Consider the following 25,588-nt stretch of genomic DNA (forward strand, 5'->3'; position numbering starts at 1 on the left):
CCACTGGAGGTTCCCTTCTCTTTTCTCCAGATAGACCTCACACCTAAGGGGGGTGCCTCTGAGGGGCCAATGGAGGGGGAGCAGAGGGCAGCAGCCTCTGATGCACAAAATGTGGCCCCATCCCCCATGGGACACACAGCCAGGGTCATGGTCAGTTCCAAAGTGCCAGAGCTGGGCTCCAGCAGCCGTGTGGACAGTCATGGACAATGCCAGCTCCAAGGTCTAGCTGCGTGACCCAGAAACTCCTTGCACAGGAAACCAGACCCTGAGGCAGAGCAAGGAAAAACCAGACCAGAAGCGCTTTCCTTTGGAGAAGTCCAGCTTTGCCTGTGGACTGAGGGACAGGCATGGGAGGCACACCAAGCATCTGTTTTAGGGGCCCCTTGGAGCAGTGTCCCCCAGCGACACAGCCTGTGGTCTGGAGGGTTCTCTCACCTTGCCCCAGTGGAAGTGGGTGGGCAGAAGTGTGCCATTGATGAGGGTGATAGCTGTTTTTGTGGGCACACCCAGGTAGAGCTGGCTGACCTCCACCTGGCTGCTCTGCAGGTACACATAGGGCTGCTGCACCTCGGCATACACGGGCAGGTAGCTGAACCCAGGAAATACAAGGCATACTAGTCGGAAGGGAAGAGATAAAACCATCCCTATTTACACATAACATTTTATTTAGAAAATCCCAAGGAATCTATACTTTAAAAATGTCTAGAACTAAGTGAGTTCAGCAAATTTACAGGGTACAAAGTCAACACACAAAACTCAACTCTATGCTAGCAATGCACATGTGAAAACCATTTAAAAAGGCATTTCCATAAATCCAGAGAACGGAGCAAAATAAATAAATAAATAAATAAATAAAAGCACAACGGCATTCATTGAGGTGAAAAAAAGTCATATGGCCCTAGGAAGGTCCTGAGGGAATCACTGGATATAAATATTGACACATTTAGTAGCTTCTTGTAAGAATGAAGGAAATTACATCTTTACATATTATATTATTTACATCATTAAATATTATGATATCTATCAAAAGCAATATATTGTTGGTCTTTATGGGTGTAAAGTAATAGCTATTCTGAAAATTTCAATTGTCCAAAAGTCTCCCCTTAAGATTCTGGAAGTTGAGGTTATTTTAACATGTACGTGTGTGTGTGCACACACATATGCTTATAACTTATATGAAGAACTTCTGTTATGCTAGGAAAGTTCATCTCCTCAACATGCAGTATAATGAATTATTAATTTTTTGATTGTCAGTTTTCAATAAAAATATGATCAAAGCGGTAAAAAAAAATAAACAAAAAGGCATTTCCATTTACAATTGCATAAAAATGGAAATACGTAGGTATAAGCCAAACAATGCATGCACAGGACTGGTGTGCGGAATACAAAACATAGCTAGAAGAAGGTAATCCAGAAAGAAATGATCACATGGAGAGAGATACTGGGTCATGAATTTAAAGAGGCAACACTGTAAAGATGTTAATTTTCCCCCAAATTGATCTGTAAGTTCGAAACAATTTTTATCAAACTCCCCTAAAACTTTGTAGACAAAGATAAGCTTATTATACAATTTATATAGAAAGACAAAGGACAAGAATAACTAAAACGATTCTTAATAAAGCGGGAAGGGTCACACTGTACTGTGGATGCCAGGGCTTACTGCAGGGCTGCGGTAATCAAGACAACAGGCCAGCGGTGGTGGGGGACATACCCCGCTCAATAAAACACAGACACCCCAGAAACAGACCCACACCAATTTGTCTCAGTTTTTGGTTTGGGGTTTAATGTATGAGGAATGGCGATAACATATATTCTGCTTCTAATTTTCAGACACTTTCAGATCACAGGCAGCTATCACACACACACACACACGTACACAGACACACACACACACAGCCCAGAGGGATTCTGTGCACACCTGGATTTTCCCAGTGTGACATCTTACATAACTTTAGTATAATCTCACAACCAGGAGATCAACGTTGCTACAATCCAGCAACATCATTCAGCCCCCACCAAGTTGACATGCACTTAATTGTGTGTATTTACTTCTGTGCAATTCCGCCACATTGTAGAGAGAAACAAGACAGGAGCACCAGTGAGACAGAATTGTTCCACCACAAGGACACACGGCACTTGATGCCCCTCCTCGCTCCCTTTCTCCTTGCAACCTCTTCTCTGTGCTCCAGCTCCATAGCTTTAAGGAGGCTGTATCGTCACATAATATGCAACGTTTTGAGATTTACTTTTTTTTGCCAAGAATAATTCCTTGGAAAGCCACCCATGCTGAGTGTATTTGAGTGTATCGATTATTTGTTCTTTTTATTGCCGAGCAATATTCCATGATATGGGCGAACAACAGTATATTTAAACCATTCACCCAATCGCAGAAAACAATTCAATGGGGGAAGGATCGTCTTTCGATTAATGATGCTGGAGGAACTAGAATATCTACAGGCAAAAATAAAATTTCTGTCTACACCTCAGACTTAAATGAAAATTAACTCAAAAGATATTGTAGGGCCTCCCCGGTGGCGCAGCAGTTGAGCGCTGGGTTGCGAGGCAGCCCGCGGCCTCTGCGGCGCCGGTTCGATCCCCGGCTGCTCCCCGGCCACCGCAGGAGGGTCCCGCATGGCGCGCAGACCTCTCCTGCCGCCCGCTGCTCCCCTCAGCAGTGTCCTTCGGTCCTTCTGCCTGCTCTGCTCCCCGCTCTGGCTCTGGTGAATTCTCTCACCCTCCCGCGCTTCTGACTGTACCCAGTGCTTGTATAAACAAAAAACAAACAAACAAGCAAATAAATAAAACATGCCTCTATAAAAAAAAAAAGATACTGTAAATTTGAGTGTAAAACTATGAAACTTTTAGAAAGTGATAGGAGAAAATCTTTAGGCCCCAAAAGCACAATTCATGAGAGGGAAAGTTCTATGAGCTGGACCTCAACAAAATGAAAAGCTTTTGTTCTGTGAAAGAGGCTTTTTCTTTCAAAAGACAAAATTACTGACTGGGAAAAATATTAAACCACATACAGGACAAAGGGCTGGTTTCTAGACTACATAAAGAACTCTTAAAACTTGAGAATAGGGCCTCCCTGGTGGCGCAAGGGGTTAAGACGCAACCTATGAAGCTGTCTGCAGACTCTGCAGCATGAGTTCAATCCCCAGCCAGGGAGCTACCCACATGGCGCAGCAGACCTCTCCTGACTCGCCCAATGCTCCCCTCAGCAGTGTATTTCAGTCAGTCTGCCTGTTCTGTTCCCCACTCTGTCTCTGGTGAATCCTCTCACCCCTGTACCCCAGCTGTTGTATGCATAAATAAATCTTTAAAAAACAAACATGCACTGATCGTGTAACCCAACAATCCTACTCCTGAATATTCACCCTTGTCCACAGAAAACCCGATATACAAATGGCAGGTTTATTTTAACATCCCAAACCTGGAAACAGCCCAGTTATCCTTCCTTTGGCGGTTGCTTTAACAGACATACTCACACTACAGAATTCCTCGCAGCAGGAGTGGACTACTGCAACTTGGAGCGCTCTCAAGGGAATTATGCTGAGTTTAAAAAAAGGGAGGGAGGAATCTCAATATATCCTGTATGATTCCATTCATAGAACATTCTTGAAAAAAATATTCTAGAGAAGGAGAATTTTGGTTTGCTAATTCCCAAGCCTTTGACATACCCAAGCCTGGATCTGAGTCGTTCTCTCTCCAGCATGTGTTCTCTACTGCCTTGTATCATGCCACAGCATTTTTTTTTTTTTTTTTTTTTTGCTGAAAGCAGATGTAACACGGGGAAACTGGAGCTGATGTAGACAGAGCTCCAGTGCCAGGTTGTCTGTTTACCTGGCTGGGAGTTGGGCTGTAGTTACTGTTTGCTGTCGCTGTAGGTGTCTGAGGCTGAGGTTTCCTCTGGTGTCTTTGTTTTTGTCTTCTTGGTTCTCTCAGCTGCAGCCCTGTTACACATGGCCCTGGCCCCGGGGTGGTGAGCTCCAGGGGAAGGAAGTGTGCTACCATCCTGACAGGTCTCAGTCTTCTAGTGGCCTTTGCCCCTGGGCTGTGACCTTCACCCATGTGTCTAAGTGTCGCCCCCTCATAGATGACACAGGAAGGCTAGAAGGATGCAGGGGTTGGGTCATTTTCCTTCCCCCATGTCACATAAAGCTCTGGTGAAATCCTTTCCCTCCCTGGGTAGGACTGGCCTGTAGAGAAAACTCTGGGCTCATTACAAAGTGATTGCTTTTCCTCTGAGGATATTTTAGAATGGCAACGTGTTCCCTCGCTCCCACACCAAACTACAGAATTTTTCTCCAGTTTCCCAATGAGAATCTGGCAAATAACCAGAGTTTTCAACTCTCATGATAGACCACACAACCTCCAGCAATCTGCTGAGCTCCTGCTCAAGCTTCTGCTGTGGGTAAACTGGTCTGTATTCTCTGTATTGGCCTATGAATTCAGTTTCTGGGGAGGGTGGTGCAACTAAGAAAAGCTATTGTCTTTCAGTTGGTTCAGCTATTTCCATGCTATGAGGGCAAAAGCAACAATTTGCATTAATATAAAAAAAGGGGGGCCTGGGGGGGGCACAGCAGTTGAGCGCTGGGTTGCCAAGCTGCCCACAGCCTCTGCAGCGAGGGTTCGATCCCCGGCCACCGGAGGAGGGTCCCGCATGGCGCGCAGACCTCTCCTGCCGCCCGCTGCTCCCCTCAGCAGTGTACTTCGGTCCTTCTGCCTGCTCTGCTCCCCGCTCTGGCTCTGGTGAATTCTCTCACCCTCCCGTGCTTCTGACTGTACCCAGTGCTTGTATAAATAAATAAATAAATCTTTTAAAAAAATTAAAAAATTTTTTATCTCTCTAAAAAAAAAAGGAAAAAATATTAAAAAAAGGGACAAAAATGACACGATCATTTTAATAGATGCAAGAAAAGATTCAACACACTCTAACAACTCCTTAAGAAAAAACAAAAAGCAGGGCCTCCCTGTTGCTGCAAGGGGTTAAGCACTGCACTATGAAGCAATCCACAGCCTCTGCAGCACAAGTTCGATCCCCGGCTGGCCAGAGAGAAACCCACTTGGCGCAGCAGACCTCTCCTGTCTCACCCACTGCTCCCCTCAGCAGTGTATTTCATTAGATCTGCCTGTTCTGCTCCCCACTCTGTCTCTGGTGAATCCTCTCACCCCAGCACCTCTGGCCTGTACCCAAGTTCTTGTATACATAAATAAATCTTAAAAAAAAAAAGCAAAGTAGAGGGAACTTCCTCAACCTAATAAAGGACATCTACAAAGAGCCTACAGTTCACATCATACTTCATGGTGAAAAACTGAGCACTCTTCTTTCAAGAAGAGGAACAAGACAAGGATATCTACCCTTATTACTCTTATTCAACATGAGTGCTGGGTCCATTATGCGGGTCAGCACAGAGAAAAGCAGGAGCTGAAGGACGGGAAGGTGACTGGGGAGAGGGAAGGGATGGAGGAGGAGAGAGAAGAAGACCAGACAAAGGACAAGGTCAGAGGCCCCCCGCCCCTCAGCAGGGAGGGAGTGCCCGGTCACATGAGCCAAGGATTCTCCTTTCGCCTAAGCTGATCACATCTCTGTTTTCATCACCTGCAACTGCACACTTGCTGGTTAAAAGAAGACAAAACAGAGATGGGAAGGAAAGCAGCAAAGACTTAATAAAAGGCACCTTCCCTGAGCAGACAGACTTCACCTTCATAATTAAGGCCCAGGAGGTGCCATGTAGGCCCAATGAGGGAAGAATCATTCCGAGATCTGGTACTCGGGGAAGAGCACATTCTAATGAGACACTAGTGGTACCGACCTCTCCCTCCACCAAATGGTCAAAGTACAAAAGGCCATAAACTATCTGTCCCCGTGAGGGTGGGAGGCTGTGGGCACTCTCGGATACCGGAGGGAGAAGTATAAAATGGCACAGACCTTGGAGAGGGTAACGTAAAAGTATCTGCACAGATTTAAAATGAGCAGTTAGGGGGCCTCCCTGGTGGCGCAAGGAGTTAAGCCTCAGCACTATGAAGCTATCGGCAGCCACTGCAGCATGAGTTTGATCCCCAGCCGGGGAAGTGACCCACATGGCGCAGCAGACCCCTCCTGTCTCGCCCGCTGCTCCCCTCAGCAGTGTTTTTCAATAGATCTGCCTGCTCTGCTCCCCACTCTGTTTTCAGTGAATCTTCTCACCCCCCCCACCTCTGGCCTGTACCCCAGTTCTTGTATGCCTAAATAAATCTTTAAGAAAAAATGAAATGAGCAGTTAAATGTTTCTATAATGAAAAGCAAAATACAGAAGTACATTTATATTTCTATTTACATAGATATATATACTTATATGTATTTCTATTTATATAGTATAAATATCTACATAATTTAAAGCATAATAATTAAAGACACCAGTGTACGTCTCTGCCCAGCTTAAGAAACAAGACACCATCACCGGCCAGCTAAGACGATAAGATTTGGCAAGGGCGAGGAGATGTGACCGAGACATGGATGAAACAATATCTGCAGTGATTTGATAATTACCGAAGGCAGGTGATGGGTAGGTCCGTGGGAGGCGAGTTACACTATTCTGTCTTTGCTTCCCAAAAAGGAAGAAAAGACAGAGGGAGGGGAAGCAGGAGAAAGGAAATATCCTCCCAGAATGCAATGGTATTTGCTCATTTAAACAGACCCCAGACAGACCACAGCCCGCGTGTGCCCGTCCTCCCGGGGCTGGATGCTGGTTTTCACGGCTACGAGCGTGCCCACGCGAGCACGGGGCTCCCAGCAAGTGTGTGCCTGTCCCTGGGAGTGTATCTAGAAGGGCTAAAGCCGGGTCACTGGGCATAAACAGCGCGTTTCTAGGTCACGATAAAGCGGGAATAGTCGTGCTCATCTCCACTCCTTTAGCGCACACAGTCTAGGAAGAACCACCCCAGCGTGTTACTAGCGACGTATCTCCAGGTCATGGGTTTTCTGTCATTTCCAAATTTTACAAAATAAACATCATCAATACCTTTGTTAGGGGGAAAAGGATGTCCCAAAGCAAATTCCATACAGGCTTTGTGGACTCCACCCCCACCCCAGGCCAAAGCCAAAGACACTGGGAACTCCAAATCCCATCACCACCAAAGGGAAGGTGGCTGGGACCTGAGGGTGGGGTTAAGCAGCCAGGTGGATACAAAAGGCAGACATGTGGGCTTTGAGGGGCTCTTCATTTTTGGGCTCTCAGCCAGCTCGCAGCGTCCGGCCAGCTCTGAGAGTGACTTTGGGGTTCCAGGTCGTCGGATCGGGTAGGACGCATTAAAGACTTTATTTCCCTATTTTCTCCCTGAGTTGTACATTTTCCTTATTTCTTTTTCTCTTGTAAATAAACCTTTTATTAACCCTTTTGTGTGTGTCTGTAGTAGAGTATTCATAAGTCCCTTTAAAGCGCGCGGGTGAGGACCCACAGCCAGGAACCCGTTTACTATCGGGGTGGCTCTATAACACCTTTACATTCCGAAAGGTACGTGATGCAAACTCCGAATACCCGTAAGTGAGCTCTCCTGGTGCGCCCCACTCCCCCTTACCTGCAGGGCCCGTTCATCACCTCCAGCTCCAGGACCGTCTGCAGGCGCTGGCAGCAGGAGGCCTCCAGGGTGACGCTCACCCTGCACTCCCCCAGAGGGTGGATCTGGCCGCTGGAGGGCTCGATGTCCAAAGGAGACACCTGATGGGGAGATCAACCCAGAAGGAAGAGAGAGGCCACTTGGCGTTGGAACCAGGGTCGCCCCCCAAAGCTGCCCCCTTCCAAAGACCGTCTGCAGGTGGGGAATGTAGCCGAGCAGTGTCAGTGTCTCGGGATTAAGAGAACAAACTCATCTCGAGAGGCAGATCAGAGGAGGGGAGGCAGAGGAACATGCTTCGGGGGCAGAGGGGTGGGTGTGGTCACTCTCGGAGAAGCAGGTCAGGACCCCGCGGGTGTTGAAGGAAAGCCACCAAGTCAGTTCCCTGGCACAGGTGGGAGGCCTGGGCGGGCCGTCCAGGAGGCTCTTCAGGCCCAGCTCGCAGGAAGTGTCTCTGAGCTCCCCAGAGCCCAGGCACTAGAGCCTGCGCCCAAGCCCAGCGGCAGGAGAGCCCGTTTGCTTTCTGTGTCTTTGTTCCTCCTGAGTGTCCCCTTGGAGCCCTGGGGCTCTAGCTGCACTCTGAGGCTGGGTTTCTGGGTCCCCGGCCTGAGAGCATCTAATTTAAAACCCCAAATCTCAACATGAATTTTGAGAGTTCAAAAGAATAAAATGCGAGAACTGTAAAGAGAGGATTCCTACCGGCCTCAATTATGACACACATCTTAACATAAAAACTGACATTTGTTTCAATTATAAAGTGTAGTTATCTCAGTGGGTGAAAGGAACAGGCTGGCATTTCGAGAACTGGAACCTGATCTGATGCCACCAGCCACCAGCCGCGTGGCCCTGGGGACGCCCTCGTCCCTCGATGAAATAAGCCGGCCGAGGTCTGTAAGTTTCCGGCTGTGCTCTGGCAATTCCCTGGGATTCCTTAGAAGGGCCTAGTCAGGGGAATGGATGGAGAGGAAGGAGGTTGGGGCACTGGGTGCCCAACAAGGGGGTATTTTCTGCTTTTATAGTAAAAAGAAGTGAGTGGAAGTGAATCTTGGATTTTCTTTTTGGTGCCTATGAGTTTGGGCCACAAGCCCGTGCCGAGCACCACCTGGTGGCAGATACTGGAACTGCAGGCACAATTCCCGGCGTTCAGAACCCTTGGGACCAGCCCTGGAAGCTCCCGGCCCAGCTCAGCTGCTCATTTTCTTCCTGACTCCCACCTGCTCTGACTGAGGGAGAAAACTATGTCCTATTTTTGCCTCAGGTGGAGAGAAAGAAACAGGAAAATCCAGTTTGGGGTTAAGTTCTGCTACAGAAACAGGGAGAACTGGGGACACTCCCAGGCCAAAGTCACCAGGCAGCCTTTTCTCCCAGCCTCGAGGTTTTGAACGCACCAGGCCAAGTGTCAGGAGGTCACACACAGCACAGACACACCAGCTCCTGGGGGAGGGTGCCCCATGGCAGCCAGCTTACTTTCTCGGTCAGCAGCCTGACTTACTTTCTCCTGCCTTTCTTCCAGGCAATCCGGGCTCTCCTGCATGTGCCATACGGCTGGGAGCTGGCTGATGTTCTGAATCTGGATGGAGATCGTGGCTTTCTGCCCCAGGCGAAGCAAACCAAACTGGAGGGCTGAGACATTGATGACGAGAGCAGGCCCCTGAGACAGCCAGAGGGGCCTGTTACGGGCCTCTTGGGAATGGGCTCTCTGCCCTACCCCTGCCCCCTTTCTGGGCCACCTGGCCCCACCAGCACCTTAAACGCCGCCTCGATGTGCAGCACCACTGGCAAGGGGGAGTCTTTGATTTCACACAGCAGGTCATGACTGGTCGGCCCAGGGACACCCCCGGTAAAGCTCAACACAAAATACTCGACCTCGCTGGGTTCTAGGAGAAAGGGGGAAAAGCAAGAGGGGCGGAAAGGAAGCCAGGGCAGGGTCCTTCTGGGGCTGGGCCCAGATGCCTGGTCTCTGCTGACCAGGTTCACGGACAGCACGAACCTCTGAGCGGGCCCCTTCACTGAAGCCTCCGTCCCCAGCCAGCCCCTGGCCTGACCCTCCCGCAGTCCCCGAAGTACCTATGGCCCCCACGCAGGGCTCCACTTCAATGATGTGCACGTCGCTGATCTTCCCCCACGTGTATCTGATAGGGGACTTGCTGTTGTTCCACATCTGGAAGACACACCCCAGCCGGGCTCCCCAGGTATTGCCCTTCATGTCAAACCTGTACCTACTAAAGGACTGTGGGGCTGTGGGCTCACAAAAGGTCCTCCCGACACCCTCCCAGCTAATTCCTGGCTGTCCAACAGGCCTAACACCACATAGCGGGGTTAGTGGGCACCATATTCTGCCCAGGACCTACAAACGCTGGAATGGGTACTGCAGCTGATCTTCCAGAAGATGCTGGGAAGCTGAGAAGATGAGACGGACGTGGCTGGCAAGCTCAGCAGCTGTGCTGACCAGACAGGTGCAGGGGGCCTAGGGACAGGCTCACCCTCTGTGCGGTGGTTGCCACCACCCACGCCTCCAGCCGCCTCCTCCCTACACTCACGCCCAAGTTCAGCAGCACCTCAGCCAGCCTGGCCTGGGGAAGGCAAATACGCACCTTAAACTCTTTCTTCACATTTATGCCAATGTAGTTCTCCCCAGGGATGAGGAGGGCATATGGTTCTAAGAGAACCTGGAATGGTTCTGCTGAGCCCTTCACCTCAATTTCCAGGACAATCACGTCATCCAACGTATAGGAGGGCTCCTCCAGGTTTTCCAGTTGTGAACTAAACACAAACCCACCATGAGCAAGGAGCCAAAATAGCCTAGAGCATGGGCCTCACCTCTGTCCCATCTCTGCTCTCATGAAAAGAAAATGCTCCTCTAGCCACAGCTCCCCAAATCTGAGGCCTCAGCTGATGCCCTGACCCATTGCCTCCAGCGACCACAGTGGCATCCAGCCTGGGGTCGCCCCATGAGGCTGACTGCAGCCCCACCTCGACAGGGCAGAAGAGCTGCCAGAGCTGCTTGCCTTGGGGGGGAAACCTTCCCGTTGGTTCCCACCACCCAGGGGCTGCCAACGTGGCTGCCCAGTGGTGACAGTGACCTGGAGCTCCCAGGTTCCAGGGTGGCCTCTGCTTTGATGACAGTCCCATGAGCCCTGTTTCCTGCAGGCTCCCCAACCACCACCCACTGTATTCCTGGCTGCCCTACGGGGAGGGCAACAGGAACCCCTGCCCACCCCTCACCCAAGGCTCACCTCACGGGCTCTGGGATTTCCTCAAGCACCAACTGGAACACACTGTGAAAATTTCTCAGCTGCAAGACACACACAGTAGTACCCTGAAAACAAACTGTGTGCCAGCCAGGCTGCCCTGCCATGGCAGGACTGCCACGCCCCTCTGCCCCACCACCAGAAGGTCTTCAAAGGAGCAGCTGCCAGGCCGGAAGTGGGACTCAGGGCTGGTGTTTGCCCAGACTGGAGTGCCCACTGCAGCTGGGCCTGGGGGGTGGGGGAGGCTCTCCGGACCTGATGCTGTCCCTGGGCAACGCCCTCTATGGATCTGAGCACCACAGCGCCCCGGATAAACATTGAGGCCCCGGGTGCTTGGCTGACGTGACAGGCCTGCTGACAAGGGTCCTGGAGCACCCATCACGCCCAGTTCTCATTCCCACTTCCCTGTTTCCTGTGGTGCTTTGAGCTGGAGCAGGAAGCTGTGTTAACCTCCCCCAGGGAGCCTGCCTCACCCTCTCTCTGGGGGTGCTGCAGGATGGGCGAGGATGGAAATGCCGTTGACAGAGTAGAAATACAGAAGACCCCAGAGCTCAGGACAGGAGCCTAGGGCCTCACTGCTTTTGAGGTATGTGTGCAGTCAGGGCCAGGCAAAATGAGCTGCTTTGTCCTGCACCCCAATCCCATCCTCTAGCCCCACTTTTCGTTAAATACGGGCCTTGGCAGGGTCCCAGAACCTCAAAAGGCCCAGCTGTGGCTTCCAGTGTCACTAAAGAACCATGATGGAGGGTAAAAAGGTGGCACCCCATCACGGGGTTACCAGGATGGCCCCACATTAACCTCATGAGGAGAAAAGCTCAGGGTGAACTCGTGGTCTGTGTGGGGGTTGAAAACCCCCCACTGGGGCGTGATGGAGAAGGCGGTCTCCCTGTCGGGGTGGCACTTGATGCTGTTGGCACTGTAGGCTTCTCCGGGCATCAGGGGCTTCAGGTTGGGCTTCGTGATCTGCCAGTGGAAGGCCAGCTCCACATGCCTGTGGGGGCAACCTTGACAGTGGGCAGCAGACCCCAGGCCAGGCCCCAGGCCTGCCAGGCCAGTCTGCCCGCCCTGTGCCTGGCCTGCCTGAAGGAAAGCGGGGCTGGGAGAAGCTGGGCTAGGGGGTTCAGACTGGAGCCCTCCTAAGACCCACCTCTTCGGTCACACGGATTTGGGGGAAACGACAAACACGAGGACTGGTGCTGTGACCGTTACGCTGGAGAAGCGGAGCCACCCCCGGAGAGCAGCAGTTCTCTGCAGTGTCTCTGACCACACGAGGATCTCAAAGGTTTGCCACGTCGACCCACCCCTGCCCGCAGGCTCTCCAGCTGTGGTTTCCCAGGACAGCTCTGTCCACAAAGGAACATGCCCACGGCTGTCCACGGGAGACAACTCCACGGTGGTGGAAGGGTCAATGCTAATGGCAGACAAGTGCTGCTTCTCCTGCTTGGGAAGGCCTGGGGACATCTGGGGTCATGGCGGTGCCCAGGATGGTCAGGAAATAAAAGGCAGTGAGAACTGGACCCACAGGCCACAACTGAACCTGCCCTCATGGCCAGGGCCGGACCTCTCTGGAAAACTTCCTGGCTAAGGATGGTTTAGGATAATCCAGAGCAGCACTGTCTGAGACAACTTCCTGTGGAGATGGAAATCTACATCTGCTCTGTCCAGTAGGAGAGCCACTAGCTCCACGTGGATACTGAGGACTTAAAATGTGGCTGGTGCCACTGAGAAAGTGAGTTTTAAATTGTATGTATCTGATTTCAATTGAAATAGCCACATGAGACCTAATGGCTACCATGAGGGATGGTGTAAATCTGGATCCTTCTATTCTGTGCCCAGACTTCTCCCTGGCACTTGGAAGGAACCTCTGGCGAACTCAGGTCCACATGAGGCAGAAAGGGCATGTTTGGGGAGGTACTACCCAGGGGTCACTCACGTAGCATTTCTAATAATCAGCTGTTTCCTGGCTGTGGACTGAAGGTTTTCAGGCTCAAAGCGTATGAAGTGCTGGGCTGTTAAGTCTGTGAACTCCCCTGGCTCCGGTTGACTTTTTTCACCAGAAACGTAGACCAGATCCAATGCAACCAGCTGCCCGATTCCTGACAAAGTAGGGCAGCCAAGTTTCAGGAGGGCTGAGATCAGGACTCAGGGGCCTTGCCACTATCTACAGGCAACAAGCTTTATCACCACCCATGGAGTGTACACAAGAGGGGAACAGTGGGCCACACTCACTCACTCATGCCCCCAAGTCTTTAAGACCAAAAGGAGGTGATTTTGAGGACCTAGTACTGAGTAGATACTCAATTAATGCTTGCTAAGTGAAACTGGATGGATGGATATAGAGAAGCTATTGGGGAAATTCAGAAGGATGCCCTCTAAGCCTCCAGAAACCTATAGATGCTTCTGGTTCTTGTATGTGAGTTACTGGTAATTCTCCAAAGGACATCAAGGGAATTTTAAAGTGAAGCAATGAAAGATGTCACTCCAGGTTTCCATCTATTACTCTGAGACTCCTTAGAGCTGTCTTGAAGACCACACTGGCTTGGGTTACCAAAGTCTAACCAGAACAAGTGGCCCAAAACTAGACCCCAGTGCCTGGTGCTGCAGGCACAGAGTGAGGGCTCTGCCTCTGCCAGTCTAGTGCAACAGCTTCCACCCCGGGAGCACACACAAGCCCACCTACGGTCACCACCTCCTTGACCTGGCAGTTGTCGCACACGATGACAAAGGTCTGCTCTGCCTTTCCTAGGTTTGTTGGGAGGAACAAGACCTGGGGAAGAAAAGGGGGCTCTGTTATCTCCCAGGAAGGGGTTCCCACCCTCCTCTTCTCAGACATACACCCCTCCCTTGGTTCTTCACTTTTCTCGCCCCTCCCTGCAACCTCGCCAACTTTATACCTCAGATGCACCCTAGAGTATCGCAGTGAGCACATGGAAAGTTTAGGATGGAAACTAATGACAACATGTAAATGGACACCTTCTAGAAAAAGTTTTTCATTCCCCACACTGGTAGAGAACAGAAAGTTGGCTAACATAAATGCAATGATATACCGCCTTGATTTTCTTCAAAATAATCGGAGCAGCAGGGTGAGATTTGGTTGGAAGAGACAGAGGGCACAGAAGTAGCAAGGTTGGCCAAGATTTGATAAATGTTGAAGCTGGTAATGAGTACATGAGTGATTATCAAACTATGCCATTTTTGTACCTGATTCAAAATGTCCATGATAATGTTTTATTGTTGTTAAAGTTTGATAGACACTACAATGGCAAGGGTGTGAGGAAACAGGCACCCTCACACTGTTGTTGGAAGGATAATGATAAATACACATGTTGGGGATTCTGGTGACATGTATCACAATTATGAGCGCAGAGATCCCTGGGACTTCAAATGTGGCTGGTGCCACTGAGAAAGTGAGTTTTAATTTGTATTTAAAACTCTGAGACAACAAATCCAATTTAAGGATTGTATCCAGTGGGAAGACTCAGACTGGTGATGCATGTATAAGTTATTAACAGAGATGGCCAGAGATTATGTCCCTCCGCAGAGGACAGCAGACCTAAACTATGGTTCAGTCACATGGTGAAATATTACACAGCTGTGAAAACACAGGGTGCAGAACAGCATATAGAGGAGGCAATGCTTTGCGTGAAGGAAAAATTGACACAAAGCAAAGAAAAACACATTCAGTGGCTAATTTAGGGTCACCTATCACTACAAGGGCATTCAGAAAACTGGAAAGGTTATGGCTGTTCCTGAGTGGCTCAGGAACTGGGTGATAGGGAGCATTTCTCTCTTTTTTTTAAAGATTTATTTATTTATGTATCCAAGCACTGGGTACAGTCAGAAGTGTGGGAGGGTGAGAGAATTCACCAGAGCCAGAGCGGGGAGCAGAGCAGGCAGAAGGACCGAAGTACACTGCTGAGGGGAGCAGCGGGTGCGGGAGAGGTCTGTGCGCCATGTGGGACCCTCGCCTGCGCCCGGGGATCGAACAGGTGTTGCAGAGGCTGCGGGCAGCTTCGCAACCCAGAGCTCAACTGCTGCGCCACCGGGGCAGCCCAGAAAGGGAGCATTTCACTGTTGATACACTTGCATCTTCTGAAGTTTTAATCATGTGAATTTATTACTTCAAAATATGAAAAAATTTTAAAACAAGCAAGACTCTAAACCACCAATAAACAAAATACACAAGGAATGTCAAGAAAAACTGACCTGCCTAGGGAGTCTATGAGGAACAGACTCTTCTTTTCCTTGGGGAATCACAGATGGATGGGATGAGGGGGAATATCCTGGTATGGTCGGGGGTGGGGGGGACCAGCTCCAGTTGTTGAAGTCATGACCTGGCTTATGCCCAGAGGACCCAACCCACCCCAAGAGCCTGGTTCTCCTCAGGGATCAGAGGAGCACAGATGTGAATAGGACAGCCACATCCCAGGGCACCAGGACAAGATCCTGTCAGGTGAACTAGGAACATGTCGGGGGAAAGCAGCCCTCCTGTGCAAGCATGGCAGAGAGGCTTACGGCACTGTTCCGCTACACACTGAAACCACGCGGGGAGCTTGAAAAGTCCTGTCCTCAGGTCCCAGACCACACCCGCAACCAACTAACTCAGAAGCCCAGGTCTGGGGCCCAGACATCAGTGAGTGTGAGTTTCTCAGGGGTCTGCAGTGTGCAGCTGAGAAACTAAGACTCCTGGCTCCTACTACCCATGACGCGGTGCAGGCCAAACCCCCTCTTCCCAGAAACCAGACAGCTTTCACTCTAAGAGCATTTTCCTGAAATGGCGAGTGGGGAAGGTCACACATGCCTGGGCAGCCCCACACAGTTACAAGGCAGCACAGAGGCAGACTTGCAGACCGGGGAGTCAGGGAGGGCAAAGGCCTGGAGCAAAAGGCACAGGAAGACATCACCATGTCTCATAGGCTTTTCTGGGGACTAGTGGTGTGATGGGCCAAAGGGAACCCTGAAAGGGGCCAGTTAGGAAAGGAGCAGCCCACAGTCAGGGGGTTAGACTGGAAGCTTTTGCAGAGGTTTGGAACAAGGCCAAAGGCTTTGCTTACTGTGTGAGGATGAAATAGGAAAGAGACAACAAAGCCACCGTCACCCAGTGTAAGAGGCAATAGTGCGGATGAGCTGCCCTCGGGGTTCGTGATGGAAGGGCCGGTGCTTTCTGCACTGGCTGAGAGAAATCACAGATAGTCCAATGGCATCACTCCCAGAAAGCAGGAACTTGGTCCTACTCAGAAACTACCAAGAAGTGGATGGGTAGAAGTGGATGTCAGGGTGAAAACACAAAGGGAGACGAAACCATGTGGGCTGCTGAGAAAACAGTCACAATCCCTCCTGAGGAGGACGCGTGCACCCAGGTCTGGTAACCTACCTCCACTAAGATGGCCTGCCCCGGCACCAGCTCGAACACAGCAGGCAGGATTCCAAAGGGAGGTTGTTCAACAAAGCCAAGGGTTGCAACAGCCTTTAGGAAAAGCAGAAGTGTGGAAGAAATGGTAAAATCCAGGGTTCAGATTATAAACTTCTCTCTTCCAAACACCAAATTTACAGCCTGGGGGAATCTCAAGGATCAACCCATCCTTTGTTGATGAAGAAACTGAGGCTCACTGTTCCTCATCCTTCACCAGCTACCCTATGGGGTTCTGAAGGTTAAAGAAGAGAGTCCGTGATGAGTAGACTACTGATCAGATGCACAAGGAACACTCCTGACGAGAGCTTCAGTCACAGGCTGGAGATGTGAGAGAAGGCCTCACCCAGGGGGTGACTCCCACCACAGCTCCATGTGACTGGTGCCAGCTTCCTTGTCTGCCTCCACCCCCAGACACCCCTGGGTCCTGGGGGCAGCCACCATCTTGTTAGCAGCACTGAGGCCTGATACCTACATAAGAAGTCACTTGTCATGCCAGGGACACAAGCCATACCCACAGGACCTGGCAGGCAACAGAAATGAGAAATGTGTCTCGGAACACATTGTCCTCTGGAACTATCACCTGTTCCCCAGAGACACAGGTACAGAGAAACCACTCTGTGTAAAAGAGTAACCATGCACATGTGATGAGCATGCTGGGGGGCTCTGGGGATGGGTGGGGCAGGGCAATAGGACGTGCCCAGCTTCCCAACTCCGGACAACTGGGCTGCAGTGGATCCTGGGCCAGGGCACCACATTGTCCAGTTTTTCAGAGACTGGATTTTTTCTGTGAAGTCATCCTATTTTTAAATGTTGGCTCAGAAAAATGTTCTTAATGCACTGTGCCAAGTCAAGATGCCCAAAAATTCAACCCAAGAGCTGCCAGGCGGGGGCCTGTGATATACTGACATTTGCTCTATAACTATTCACCAGCTGACCAAATGTGAGTCGGGCCTTCTAGGAGGAGAGGGGCTACCACAGGCCCAGGGCCACGTGGGCAGTAATGGCAGGCTGGGACTGCAGCTCTGGTCTCTGCACAAACTGATCTTCACCTGCACCGTGGCAGTGGATAGAGAGGTTCTAGAATTCTATTCTCTGAGTTTCCGATCACAAGCACACTTTGGCAAGTCCCTCACAGGGCGTAATTTCCTTTGAAGGACTTGCATTTTCTCGACAGCAACCCGTGATCACTCACCCTGAAGCTGTGCGGGGGCCAGCTCTTCTTAGGCATAATGCAGAACCTGCCGCCACTGAAGCCCACATTTCTGCAGAGGAATCTGGTTATCTTTATTCCGCCAATGAGGCAGTAGCCACAGTTCAGCTCAGGCGACACTGCAGCCACAGGAAAAGATGTGCAAGAGAAATAACCCGACACTCCAAACAGGCCCTGCTGTCACTGTCCTCCTGAGGTCCAGAGCTCAGAGGAGCTGTGGAAGGGCCTGAGGGCCCCAACTTGGCACCCCAGCAGAGACGAATGGGCACATGCCCTGACCTCTGCTCACACGTGCCAAGGGACCTTACACATTCCTGGCCAGAGCAGCAAGAGTCAATGCCCACTGTGGACTTGGGCCTCAGCCAGGGCCACCCACAGGGCCCTCAGGGTTGTGGTCAGAGTCCCAGCTTCCATCTGTGCCCAGCTGGGAGACTTGGAACTGAGGGAGCACAGACAACATCAGTTTCCCTAAGGTGCCACCCCCAGAGCCACAGAGGTGACATGCACTGAGGACTCTGTGCAACTTCCTTGTCTCCGTGTGGTACACTCAGGTAGGCACAGGCTGGCGAAGTCTGGGCTTTGGGGGTGAGCTGGGCTGCTGGCCTCCTCTCTCTGTGTGTAATTCAATCAGCCTCCACTGGGAAGTAGGACCATGGGCCTGACACCGTGGAAGACTGTGTGGAAGCTGCTAGCCAGTCCCTCTTCAGGACCCAAGAAGACCAAGCTGTGATCTCCACAAAGAGGCCCTGGGACCAGGTAGTCCTTTGGAGACCTGCCACCCTACCTGAGTGCCCAGGAAGGCAGAGAGCACACTTACGAGTCAGCACCGGGGGAGGCCTCCGGGCCTGCAGGGGAATCAGGAGCGTGTGAGCCGACTGAGTCTCAACTAAAATAAAATCATCAAAATCCCCAAGGCAGTCGGGAAAAAACTGAATAGTGTATTGGCAGATCATTCCAGGAGCCACCATTCCACCTTTTCCGGGGAACATCCCTGTGGGTAACAATAGTGCCCAGTGAGGATCTGGGGGTAGCCAGACACCAGGTTTGGGCTCCAGTGCTACAGGCGGCAGCCAGAGATGCAGGCAGACCCTGCCTGGCTGGACCGGCTCTATGAGTAGTCTGGGTCAAGGCCAAGTCACTGGCAGAACCTCCGGGTGCACTAGGGGAACAGGGCCCAGCGGGGTAATGATATGGTCCACCTAGAGGGGTTAGGGGAGTCATGCCTGGCCCTGAAGCTTGGAATTGATTTTGTGGGCAGCTGAGAACCCCTCAAGATTTCTGAGCAGGGGTGACATGGTCAGAGTTATTCTTGAGAAAGTCATGGTGAGCTGGAAGCAGGAAGGCTGGGAGGCCACTGCCGGGGATAACATGAGGAATGTGGGGGTGGGCCTCCTGAGGGGAGGGGAGGGGATCTGAGAAAGGAGCTGGGAGGAAGAGCAGGCAGCTTGCCTGCAGAGGGTGAGAGGCCCCAAGGGAGCAGATGTGGCCGGAGCTCAGGACAGAGATGTGGGGGTCACCTGAGGGCAAAGTGGGCCAGTATTCCAGAGCAAGCCCAACCAATCATTTTGAGGCAGCCCAGACAAGGGCAACACTGAGCTCACCCAATCCCAGAGAGAAGTACGGAGTGAAAGGTGGGAGGACTCGCAGGAAGCGGCTGGTCGAGGTGATGTTTTGCAGGGAGATTACCATCTGTGCAAAGGGAAAGGATGTGAGGTCCAGGATTTCCTTCCACTAACATGGTTTGGGGGCTGGGGCATAAATGAAATGAGGTTGGCCCCTGTTGGTACTACTGGGCTGGGTGATAGCCATGTGGGGACTCAATAGCTACTGTACCTACTTTTGTAGGGTTTGGAAGTTTACATAGTGAAGTGAATGTGAAGGTAGAACTAGATCTCACCCATTCTTTGTCCAGTTTAAAATAAGTCACTATTTATTGAGCATTTGCTATATGCCTACTCCAGCTTCTAAGAATAGCAAAGATGAGACCTATCTGTTTTAAGCTCAAGAAATTGAAGTTCAGAGAAGCTCCCTAGCCAGGAACAGTGTTGACATTTGAGCCCAGGACATCTGGCTTCAAAGTTCTGCCCACCCCAGGGGCCTCCCCGGTGGCACAGCGGTTGAGCACTGGGTTGAGCGCTGGGTTGCGAAGCTGCCCGCGGCCTCTGCGGCGCTGGTTCGATCCCCGGCTGCTCCCCGGCCGCTCCCCGGCCACCGGAGGAGGGTCCCACATGGCGCGCAGACCTCTCCTGCCGCCCACTGCTCCCCTCAGCAGTGTACTTCGGTCCTTCTGCCTGCTCTGCCACCCGCTCTGGTGAATTCTCTCACCCTCCCACGCTTCTGACTGTGCCCAGTGCTTGTATAAACAAAACAAACAAATAAATAATTAAAGCATGCCTCTATTAAAAAAAAAAAAAGTTCTGCCCACCCCTTGTATCTTATTTGCCATCTTCTGGCTTCTTCCCCATGAATCCCTTTAGGCTACATCTTCCCACGGGCCAGTCAAGGGGTGACATGGGCACTGGAACGCCAGGGTTGTAACTGGGCATCTCTCCATCACTCAATCCATCCTGCCCCAGTTAAGCCCTGCCTTCTCTCTTCTCCCTCCCTCGGATATGAGACACCCCCTATCTTAGGAGAACCTCCAGAACAAGGCCTGAAACTCACATGCTGCCAAAGCCCACTGCCCCCAGAACAAGAGCAGCTTAATACATTTACACATCTTTTGCTTCTACTTTGTGAACTATTACACTGGGACAAAAAATATAGATGTATATATTACAGCATGACCAAAGTTACATTTCTATCATTCATATTAAGAAATGAAACATTAAAAACACAGATGAAAACTTACCCCACCCCTTTTCCAATTAAATTTGAAATGTCTTCAACCTTTGCATAGGTATACATTCCTACAACAACATTTAAGTCCCCTTTTGGCCAGCACAATATATTATTCCAACTCACCTCAGAATCAGACCCCTTAGGTGTGGAGCATCCCATACCATGAATTTCATTTTCATTCCTCTGTTACTAATGATAAGGAGCATTTTTCTACATGTTTCTTTGCTATTGAGGTTTCTGTTTGTATCCTTTTTTCAACTTGCCATCATGTATTGATACTTTGTCTTTTTCTTATTGATTTGTAGGAGCTCTTTGTATATTTGGGTATTATTTCCACGTTATGTTATAAAAATACCCAAGTTTACAATTTGTATATTAGTTCTAGTTTCTAAAATTTTAAAATAAAATATCAACCTTTTATGGCTTGTGCTTCAATTTTAAGAAATCTTTTTTATGTTACTCTTTTACATCGAGATCTTTGCTGGAAAGTATTTTGTCTAGGGTCTGGAGTGAAGTAGAGATTTAAGTGTTTTCCACATGGCAAGGATGCTAATTCAGTTCTTTCTCTTCATGTCTTTGCTGCTCCCTCATGTGGGCTCCCAGCCACATAAGGCACACTTCAAACAATGCAAGACAGGAACCACCAATTTAAAGGGCTTCTTAGGAAATGTCCCACAAGACAAAACCATCAAGTGCACTTAATGGCATTCAGCTTGAAAACACATTCTCATATTGGCTCTCCCACCTTCCAACCCCTTTGCTCATTCCTCTTTAAAACTGCAAATGACAGCACATCTCACCTCAAGCTCAGTTTTATAGGGAACCCTGGCTGTGACGGTATCAGTATCAGAAGGGTCCTACAGCAGCAGACCCCTAGGTGGCAGTTCTGGCTTTCTCATCTGTCTGGCAGCTACAAGAATACAAGCTGCTGGTGGTGAGGTGTGATGACCTCTGGCAGTGCAGTGGCATCAAAATTACTAAGCCTTTCATCCAGGGTCAACTGAAATGAGGCGTAGATGGAGGTCAGGCATAGAAACATGAGGTTGCAAAGGCAGGGGCAGCAATAATTATAAGGATTATAGAGTGGGTTGACTTTCCTTAACAGCACTGGGAGACTTGTAGGAAAAAAATAGCAGGTTCAAGGCAGTGAACTAACAGCTCAAAGCCTGCTGCAAAGACATTCCTTGCATTCCTGGGTTATACCTAATTGGCTACTGGGGTGTGCTTGTGTGCATGCGTGTGTGCGTGTGTGTGTGTGTGTGTGTTTCTTTTTCCTTGATTGGATTTGCTGTTTTCGCCTAATATTTCTGTACCTGTGCTTAAAAAAACTCTTCAATTTACCAAAACACTAAATGAAAACAAGAGAAAAAGCACATTAGGACATGAAATATATAAACCTGCTGACATACAAAGCACGGGTCTCTATTCCTACCCACAGCTTTGGTGTGGTATAGAAAATACCACAAACTGGTAACAACAGTTTATTTCTCACAGTTCGGGAGTCTGGAAAGCCCAAGATCAAGGTTCTAGCAGGGTCATGTTCCAGTTCGGTACCTTTTTCTGGTTCATAGTCAACACCTTCCTGCAGTGGCAGAAGGGCTGGGGAACTCCCTGGAGTTTCTTTATAAAGGGCACTAATCACATTCATGGAGGCTCCACCCTCATGACCTATGACCCCAAAAGCCCTTCCTCTAATACCATCACCCATAATGGTTAGGATTCCAATATAAGAATTTGGGGAGGGGGCCACAAACATTTGGACCACAGAAGCCATGGCACCTAATAATGAGGATACAGTCCTTCATTTTCTAGTCTCTGAAAGTTTATATATAATAGGAATTAGCTTGAATGTTAAGTGATATATATGTAAAATAACCAGGATGGTTTTTTTAAAAATATTTATTTATGCATATAAGAACTGGGGTGTAGGGGTCTCCCTGGTTGTCCAAGGGGCTGAGCACCGCACTATGAAGTAATCCGCAGCCTCTGCAGCACGAGTTCGATCCCTGGCCAGCCAGGGAGCAACCCACATAGCGCAGCAGACCTCTCCTGTCTCACCCGCTGCTCTCCTCAGCAGTGTCTTTCAGTCAGTCTGCCTGTTCTGTTCCCCACTCTGTCTCTGGTGGATCCTTCACCCCCTGCATCTCTGACCTGTTCCCCAGCTTCTGTATGCATAAATCTTTAAAAAAACTGGGGTGTGGGCCAGAGGTGGGGGGACTGAGAGGATTCACCAGAGACAGAGTGGGGAGCAGCACAGACAGACTGATTGAAATACACTGCTGTGGGGAGCAGCAGGTGAAACAAGAGAGGTCTGCTGCGCCATATGGGTAACTCCCTGGCTGGGGATCAACAGTGGCTATCAACAGTGGCTGTTGATAGCTTCATAGGGCTGACTTAACCCCTTGCACCACCAAGGTATTTCTTTTTATAGAAAATTTTTTAGTTATTTTTGTCAGTTGGATAGCCCCATAGTTTAAAGAGTCAAAGAGTTCTATAAGGTTTGACATATAGAAATCTTGTCCTATACCACACTCCTACCATCCTCCACTGCCCAAAGGCAAACACTTTTTATTCCTTTACTTTATGAGTGTGGAATTTATTTCCATGTCTCCAAACAGCGTGTTACATTTTTTGGGGGGAGGGGCGTTCACTTTTAGGCATTAATTATGGATGAATAATATATATATTCTTGTTTTGTCTCCAATATCCAATCACCATATGACATCCTTTCTGTCCCTCATATTCCCACTATAAATTATATCCCACTACTAGTTAGATCAGTAATTAGTGTTTACATTATTGTTACTATGTAAATGCTATCTAAGCTGAACATGAAATTACCCCTTAATTTTTTATTTTCTGGGAGTTAATAATCAGATATCTTATTTGCTATGCACCTATCAATAATTCAACCTCCCTCCCCACTACTCTGCAATCTCTTCCCAAGGAGTGCAGTCATACTAGGGACTCATCAGTGTTACCCCCATACATAAACCTCTGCTAGAGCCTTCTTGCCTCTCCCGATCTGGACTGGGTGCCTGCCACTCCCACTGGTCTCGTCCAGGATAACCCTCGCCATTGAATATGTCCACAAGTCCTCTGCTACCCCTCCCCTGGAGAGGTGAGGTCTGTGTATCTTCCTCTTAAATGTGGGCCAACCTAAGTGACTCACTTGTAACCTGTAACAAGTTAAGGAAGTGGTGACTTTCTCCACTGCTCCAAGCAAACCACTGGGTGACATCATCAAAGAGATGCAGCCGGGAAGCTCACTGAGCAGCTCTGATCCTGGGAGCTCTGTTCCTCTGGGGTTCATGCAAAACATCTGACTACCCAACGAGGACAGGCCGTGTGGAGAGGCTGAGCACAGGTGCTGCCTACTGACAACCATCATCAGCTACCAAGTGAGCGAAAATGGGCCTCGGATAATTCCAGGCACCAATTTTCAAATCACCCCAAAGCACTGAGTGCAGCCACAGACTTCAATACCATGGAACAAGCCATTCCCACTGAGCCCCCTCCGAATGGCTGATCCAGAGAAACTGCAAGGCTGATGAGAGGGTTGTTTCAAGTTACTAGGCTTTGGGGAAATTTGCTTTGCAGCAATAGTCCCTGGAAAATCCCATAACCTGGGGATTTCCTTCACTTCTCTCCCTTCCGGATCGCTCCTTTCCCTCGTACCTCATCTCTCTCCTCCCTGGGTTTACTCTCTTCTATAGGGGGTGGGGGTGGAGGGGCATGTTCTAGGAGTTTCCTGAGAAAGGGTACATGGGGCATAAATGTTTAAAGACTCTAAAAATGTTTTTATTTATTTATTTTTTTTAAGATTTTATTTATTTGTATAAGCACTGGGTACAGTCAGAAGTGTGGGAGGGTGAGAGAATTCACCAGAGCCAGAGCAGGGAGCAGAGCAGGCAGAAGGACCGAAGTCCACTGCTGAGGGGAGCAGCGGGCGGCAGGAGAGGTCTGCGCACCATGTGGGACCCTTGCCTGGTGGCCGGGGATCGAACTGGCGTTGCAGAGGCTGCGGGCAGCTTCGCAAACCAGCGCTCAACCGCTGCGCCACCGGGGAGGCCCTATTTTTTTTTTTTTTTAGATTTATTTTTATTTATTTTATTTATTTATACAAGCACTGGGTACAGTCAGAAGCGCGGGAGGGTGAGAGAATTCACCAGAGCCAGAGCGGGGAGCAGAGCAGGCAGAAGGACCGAAGTACACTGCTGAGGGGAGCAGCGGGCGGCAGGAGAGGTCTGCGCGCCATGTGGGACCCTCCTCAGGTGGCCGGGAGCAGCCGGGGATCGAACCGGCGCTGCAGAGGCCGTGGGCAGCTTCGTAACCCAGCGCTCAACCGCTGCACCACCGGAGAGGCCCTCCTTTAATTTCTTTTAATGATGTTCTGATTTTCTCTCAAAGTCTTATACATATTTATCTGACTTTATTCCTAAATTTGATTTTAAAGAGCAGGGGGCGGAGAAGGAATTACCATCAACTAAAGGAGAAATGAGCTATTTTAGACAAATGCAATGTCTGAATTCTGCTTCAAAGAAACCAAGGGTGACTTCATCTTTTTAACAATGGAGGGACATCAGACATGGATGGGAACAGTTGATATTAGGGAATGATGGTTACTATTGCTAGGTATGATAATTTTTAACAGGTCCTTCTATTTTCAAAATACTGACTGAAGGTTTAACTGAAAAGTCACATGCTGTCTAGGCTTTTTCTTAAAATACTCCTGTGTTTGCATGTGCACAGAGACACATTAAATGTGAGAGAGAGAGAAAGAGAGAGAGAGAGAGAGAATGAATATGAATGTGTGTGTGTGTTGGGGGTGACAGAAACCAGATTTACAGAATGGAAATAAATGATGAAAAGGGTGATGGGCATTAGTTTCTGCCTAGTTTTGTGTATGGTTCTACAATTCCATACATAATGGATAAATAACAAAGACTTAAAAGTGATAAGAAAGCAAGTGCAATGGGACATATAAAGAAATGAGTCCTACCTTATATACTGATCCAATTTCATAATCCGTGAAAAATGCAACTGATGGCTTAGCGAGAAACACTGGCGTGTCAGCGCAGCAGCTGTGGGCAGGAGATGGAGGGGGAGAGAGGCTGTTAGTTCACCCATGATGAAATATATGTAGCGACCGATTCATGTAAAATGAATACAGCGATTCACCAGGCTATTTGTTAGGTTTTGTAGTCTGTTAAAGCAGACTACAAAATAATTTTACAGTATGATCAAATCTTGGTGAAGATATATGTAGTTACATAT

The 25,588-nt window shown here is 49.5% G+C and overlaps 1 protein-coding gene across 1 annotated transcript in view; it reads right to left on the reverse strand.

Annotated features, from left to right (window-relative positions):
• Positions 1–25,588, reverse strand: part of DLEC1 (DLEC1 cilia and flagella associated protein) — a gene marked incomplete at both ends in the record, with an annotated part of 46,102 nt that overhangs the window by 8,664 nt on the left and 11,850 nt on the right. Inside the window, 15 exons of the mRNA XM_084247803.1 lie at positions 436–589; positions 7,561–7,700; positions 9,089–9,247; positions 9,343–9,473; positions 9,664–9,757; positions 10,191–10,359; positions 10,833–10,891; positions 11,646–11,838; positions 12,781–12,943; positions 13,524–13,614; positions 16,222–16,314; positions 17,453–17,589; positions 18,288–18,461; positions 19,072–19,159; positions 25,314–25,395. Coding sequence (XP_084103929.1) covers positions 436–589; positions 7,561–7,700; positions 9,089–9,247; positions 9,343–9,473; positions 9,664–9,757; positions 10,191–10,359; positions 10,833–10,891; positions 11,646–11,838; positions 12,781–12,943; positions 13,524–13,614; positions 16,222–16,314; positions 17,453–17,589; positions 18,288–18,461; positions 19,072–19,159; positions 25,314–25,395 — 1,927 coding nt within the window. The remainder of the gene's footprint in view (positions 1–435; positions 590–7,560; positions 7,701–9,088; positions 9,248–9,342; positions 9,474–9,663; positions 9,758–10,190; positions 10,360–10,832; positions 10,892–11,645; positions 11,839–12,780; positions 12,944–13,523; positions 13,615–16,221; positions 16,315–17,452; positions 17,590–18,287; positions 18,462–19,071; positions 19,160–25,313; positions 25,396–25,588) is intronic.

The sequence above is a fragment of the Talpa europaea genome (assembly GCF_964194135.1).
Source record: "Talpa europaea genome assembly, chromosome: 11".
Classification (NCBI taxonomy): domain Eukaryota; kingdom Metazoa; phylum Chordata; class Mammalia; order Eulipotyphla; family Talpidae; genus Talpa; species Talpa europaea.